Source organism: Rhinatrema bivittatum, chromosome 10 (assembly GCF_901001135.1).
Source record: "Rhinatrema bivittatum chromosome 10, aRhiBiv1.1, whole genome shotgun sequence".
Lineage (NCBI taxonomy): Eukaryota > Metazoa > Chordata > Amphibia > Gymnophiona > Rhinatrematidae > Rhinatrema > Rhinatrema bivittatum.
In genome coordinates this window covers 123798676-123804675 of record NC_042624.1, presented here as the reverse complement: position 1 = coordinate 123804675, position 6000 = coordinate 123798676, and the positions used below count along the sequence as shown (strand labels likewise).

General features: G+C 47.2%; 1 protein-coding gene across 4 annotated transcripts in view; it reads left to right on the top strand.

The window, feature by feature from the left end:
* Positions 1–466: 466 nt before the first annotated feature.
* PRDX1 (peroxiredoxin 1) overlaps positions 467–6000 on the top strand; it is a 51333-nt gene continuing 45799 nt past the window's right edge. Inside the window, exon 1 of one of the 4 annotated variants that reach the window (XM_029618490.1) lies at positions 467–595. Coding sequence is in view for 1 of the 4 variants with exons in the window: in XM_029618487.1 (XP_029474347.1) it covers positions 748–795 (48 nt within the window). In the remaining 3 variants the exon portion in view is untranslated. Of the gene's footprint in view, positions 604–718; positions 796–6000 lie in introns of those variants that run through there. The other 3 variants (XM_029618489.1, XM_029618488.1, XM_029618487.1) reach the window with 3 other exon arrangements.

The window sequence follows — 6000 nt, the reverse complement described above, 5'->3', positions numbered from 1 at the left end:
GTGTGGGAGGAGTAGATATTACACGCATTGGAGGAAGGGGTTGACTGTGTGTGTGGGAGGAGTAGATATTACATGCTTTGGAGAAAGGGGATGATAACTGTGGTGGGGGAGGGGTGGATATTACACACATTGGAGGAAGGGGTTGACTGTGTGTAGGGGTGGGGTGGATATTACATGCATTGGAGGAAGGGGTTCATAACTGTGTGTAGGGGTGGGGTGGATATTACATGCATTGGAGGAAGGGGTTGATAACTGTGTGTAGGAGTGGGGTGGATATTACATGCACTGGAGGAAGGGGTTGACTGTGTGTAGGGGTGGGGTGGATATTATATGCATTGGAGGAAGGGGTTGATAACTGTGTGTAGGGGTGGGGTGGATATTACATGCATTGGAGGAAGGGGTTGATATAACGTTGGGTTTCCATGGCAGCGAATGGCACACAGCGTGGGGGCGGAGACGTTAGTGACGAATGGGAGGTGCTGGCGGGCTGTCTCCTCTCGCGAGCCCGGGGCGGTATAAAGGCGCGGCGCCGGCTCGTGCTCTTTCACTGTCTTGACAGAGGAGATTTGAGGAGGATTCGTGCTGCTCGGCGGCTGTGAGTGAGTGAGTGGGGGGGCGGGAAGCGGCGGCGGCGGACATCGCTGGAGGATGTGGGAGGGACCCGCCATTCCGCTCTTTCCTCGGGTTATTGGGGGGGGGGGGGGGGGGCGGGCGGGCGCGCTTCCCGCCTTTCTTTCTGCGGGTTGTATGTTGTGTCCCCGCTGGTCTCTGGAAACTTCTCTCCTCTGTTTGGAGGTAGTGTTGTGGATTCTGTTATCTGGAAGAGCCCACGGCTCGGTTTGGGTGGGGGGAGGCGGCGGGCGTAGCAACGCGGGAATATTTATTTTTTTTTTGGGGGGGGGGGGGTACTTCTGGTAACAGTCCTGCTCTGCCGCTGAGAGTGCGGCGGAGTGAGGCGAGGAGCCCGCTCCAGCTCTGCCGCTGTCTCCTGGCGTCGCTCCGCTTTCTAGCCCTCTCGGCCTGTGCTCTGGCAGGGTGGCCGCGAGCGCTGCGGACTTGGCCTGCGTTAGGGACCCTTCTGCCTTCGAACCTGCGAAGCGGCTCCCCGGCCCGGGAGCACCCACGCGCCTGCGCGATGCGCGCGCGCTGCGGCTCCCACCCTGCATGCACGCGCTGCATCGGCACCTGCCGTAGCGGAGCTCGCTCTCCCGGCGCCCGCTGCTGCTGCTAGGGCTCAGCTTAGCCCCGTTTGCGGGGTTTGGGTGATTCTCAAGGGCTGACCTGGGCCAGGCGAGAGGCGAGGGTTAGGTCCCCGGGTTTCTGGCGCCACGCGCAGAAGTGAAGTACTTGAACACTTTGTGTGACGTCGGGGTGGGCTCCTCACCCCTTCCAGCCATCAGCAGACGGTAGGACTGACTTAAGCTGGGTCTGTTACGGTGCTCTTAATTTGCGCCTGTTCTTTTTAAGGTTATAATTTAAACTTCTTTTTGACGGTGATAAACTTGTTGAAAAAAGCATAAAGAATAATCTAAGGAAACCAGTGGGACTTGTTGGTTTTTGTAGCCCTGACTGGAAATCTTCTGAACTAAGCTATTGATGGGCTTTTACTTTGTTTTTACACTTGAAGTAAGAGACACTTTGATGGCGAGATAATGGAGGGGGCCTCTTGATACTGTACTGTGACTTATGCCTGATATCTTATTTAAGTTCTTTTAATATACCGATGCTCAAGACCAAGGCTTATCGTACCGGTTTACAATAAACTGGGAGGGGGGTAAACCAGTTAACACGGAAAGCGAAAGTTACAACAAGGGATGTAAACCACTAGACACATCACGTTAAGAGATCGGTCCTTCTCTACAGCCGGTCCACCTCGATGGCCCCCCCCCCCCCCCCCCCCGATCTTAGACTGGAACCCTGCCTCAACTTTCAAGAAAAGACTCAAGACTTGCCTGTTCAAACAAGCATTTCCGGACCCCATTATTTAACGTCTCAACATCAATACATAAACTTCAACTACTTCAATGTTAACTACCTGTAACTATCCTTAGCCATTATTAGCCTGTCCTTTCTTTTCCCTCTTCGCCCAGTTCTATCCACCCTTGTTACATGTAACTGCTTTTTTCTGCACCATAGTTCTAGTTTAAAGTTTTTATGCACTCCCGTTTTGTGAACCAGCATGATGTGACTGCTGTCTTGAATGCCGGTATATAAAAAAAACCTAAATAAATACAAGGCTGTTAGAAGAAAAGGGATAGATTAACGATTTCTAACTAGAGAGCAGTGCAGGTAAGAGAGCAAATTGCTTACATGGTAAACTTATATACAGTTTACATAGTGGCATATCTTTTAGATATTGGCAAACTTTGCCCTGAAACAAAGGTCATTGTAGTATGAAATGGGTCCACTCTACAGCAAACTATTACCCCCAATAGAGCAGTGAGTGCTGATCTGAAAGGAGAAAACTGCCTGAGAATGTGTTCACACTTTTTCCGTTTGCATTAATGCTTTTGTTTAAACATACTTGTTTGATATCAAAGGTAGCTAAACTTTTTAGCCTCAAGTGGAGGCAAAATGAGTCTTGGCACTGCTGTCTTAATTCTATTTCAGAATCTCTCTATTGAGCTAGTGAGAAGTGTATTTTTAGCCACTTCTGATTTTTATAAATTAAAAGCCCAGATATGGGCTAGCCTAATGGCTCATTGGCTTAACTGGGAGCCTCCACATGGAGGTAGTTAAGGGACCTCTTTTTCAGTTCTCAAGTCTGCTTTCCAGGTTGCTACCACTAAGGATTCTGTGGAAGTGGTGTCCATAGCTCCTGAGGTTGGATTGGAAGGGTGAGGGTGGCTGTACAAAAATCCTCTTGTGAGTGAATATAAGGGTCATGACTGCTCCATTCTAGAAAGAGCTCTAGTGAATGGCCCCAGCAATTTAAGTGGTATGGAATATTGAGAAATACTTGATGGTAGAGTTGAAAGCTCTTATCCAAGGCAGGTGGTGGTGATCTATCCTGCAGAAATGTATTGTGGCTAATAGCTGATTAGTGTTGGGTGCCTTTTGCTGGTAATATAAAGTGAGGCTTGCTACCTTAGTCATTGATTTAACTTATATAACTTGTCTTTGGGGTGTGTTGGAGCCTGGTACAGACTTGTATAGGCAAACTCACTAGGCTGCTGTACCAGCTTCTGAACAGAAAAATCTGTGGCATTACTCTGTTGCAAAGCAGATATGCTAGCTTAGTGGCTTGATCATTTATGGCTCTTGCCATTTAAGCATACTGTTGCCTTTGAGTTTCTAGGTTTACTGAGCTTACAGATATTACAGCAAGCCCTAGAATATCCCTGTTCCCAGCAGGGAAAAGGAAATGCATAACGTTTAAAGCAATGGACTGAACCAGGGTTCACATTTCACTAACTCCTCATGACTTTGAGAAAATAACTGTTCAGGTACCTACATAGCCACTAAGATGTACTGAGTCTACTGTTGGTTTTTACTCTACTTCTAGTATTTTTCAGTGCTAATCTGACTTGTTTATCTTATGTAGATTTTAGCACTAAAACTTGTGCTATGAAACCTGTGGTAAGAGGGTATTAGCTATCAAGGCAACTTAGAGCCACATCTAAAGAGATTAATGTAGGAAACGTAATGCCTAGGGCAGGAGTAATATAGTCATGTTTCTGGTTGCCATTTTAGTCTATTCTGTATAAGTGCTTCTCTGAGCTCTGCTGTGGCAATGGGTGAGCTGAATTGGGGCAGCACAAGCTTTAGAGCAAAGGAGAAGATGCTTTTTATCATGGACAGGGTCTGAGGAGCATGCTATTCTGGCTCAAACTCTTTACAGAAGAGCACACAGTGGATGTTCTGCCCAAGGATAATACTGGAATTATTGGAGACAATTTGTTATATGGGTTGAGCTCTGGGGCATTCTCTATGAAGAATCAAGGTATTGATCCTCTAACCCAGAGGGTGAGGTCTTTGATCCACATTCCCCTCCCATTCTTACAACTGGTTCCCCCAAGACAAGTTACTGTATACAGGGGCACAGGGTAACTTGCTGCTGTAAATACCCTCCTACATAAGCCTGTGAGCACTACTTTCTTTGCAAAAACCCTAGCAACCTTTTGCTCTCAGCAACTTAGTCCTTAGAGGGAACATTAGATTAGATAATTTACTCCAGCAGTTACAATAAAAAAGCAAGTTTGCTTACCATAAACATGTTTCTGTAGATAGTATGAATTAGCCTTGCTGTCTGGGAGTGTCTTGTGACCAGTCAGTAGGTGGAGTTTTCTCAGAACAGTTTTGAACTCTACAGCTGCATGGTGAGCCTCCTGTGTGATTGCCTTGTTACCTCAGTCTCTTGTAGCCAAGCAAGATGTATGTGGGAATATTTTGGTAGAATCTGTAGACTGTTTAGGGAGGTGGGAAGGGATTGCATGGCTAATTAATCCTGCTATCTAAGGAAACCCATTTATGGTAAGAACTTGCTTTTTCCTGTCAATAGCAGGGCTGAATTAGCCATTCTGTCTGGGAGTCCCAAGCTCCTGGGTTGTGTCCATATAATTTGAGTTGACACTACCCTTCAATAAAGGTAGTCTTATTCAGTATTTAGGGTTGACAGATCTGCAGAACCCAGAGCTGTATCGGAAGATGCTTGCTGTTCAATTCAGTAGTGAAATGTGAAGGTATGAAGAGAAGACAAACTTGCTGCTTTGCTGATATCCAGCAGCAGAACCCTATTTAAATGCACAACAGATGCTGCTGTTGTGCATATCTGGTGTGCTAGGTTTGTCGCTCAAAACAAGAGAACATTTATTGTAGCAGTTCAATGCATTGGGACAACCAACTAGCAGTGGTTCTTTTGGATACAGGCTGGTTTGGATTCTTAGGGTTAAAGGAGAGGAACAATTGAGATGGTCTTCTTGAGATTGAGTCCTCTGTAATAAGCCTATGCTCTCTTACAGTCTAGAGTGCATAAGCTTGTTTAGGTTTGAAGATTGGCAATGTAATTGACTGGTTTATGTAGAAAGCAGATACTACTTTAGGAAGAAAAGTAGGATGAGGTATCTTCAATAATTCACAAGAACCTGCTTCTTCCATTAGGCTTGTAATATTTGAGTACAAAGTTGAGGAATTTGGCAATTCCTGAACATACCACATCAGTCCAGAAAAGTGGGTTGTGAATCCCTACCAGCAGGTGGAGTTAGAACTTTGGCCACTGCTACATAATGAGTGCCATCTGCAGTCCCTCAGTATTTGATGCCAGCAGGTGCTAGGGTACATCTCCTGCAGTCTTAATTTTTTCAGGGTAGTTAGGAAATTTGTGTTTTCCTTCTCATTTGCTTCCTGAGGTGTTAGGCACCTTCATGGGCCATCCCTCAGTGGAAGCCAGGCATCTGGGGGGTTAGACACCCCTAACTGTTTTGCTTGCTCCATCCTGGGGTGTACAGGCCAGGGGCTCCTTGCTTTCCTACCCCCAAAGCTGCTCCCTCAACCCCTGTTAGTGCAAGCTTCAGTAGTTTAGTTTAAAGTTTAAGTCTCCAGTCTGAGGTAAGGAGTTAGCACCGGGGGAGCCTGCTGTGGGGACAGCTTTGAGCCGCTGCAGTTTTGTTTCTTTCCTCTCCCAGGGCTCCAGGTTTATAGGTTTATAGTGAAGGTAGGCAGTGTGTGTACCAGGTCCAGGCCACGTTTTCAGCACCCAGGTGGCTGAACAGCACAGTTCTTGTGGAGGCCTTATTTTTCTATTTTCCCAGGTGGCTGCAGGTCTCAGGCCTATTTTTTTCCCTCAGCTGCTCTGACTGGCTACACAGCCCAGCATGGTGCCACAAAAATCTGCAGTCTGCCACTCCTGTGGGGTGCACGGGCAGAATGCGAACTCTGCGTAGTTGTGCCCAAACTGCTCTGGTTTGGAAGGCCCGTCAGGGGTGGCCCCTCCCCCTGGGGGAGGTTTGACTCTCAACACTGAGCAAAAAGAGGATTCCCCCTCCCACTTTGGTCCCCATG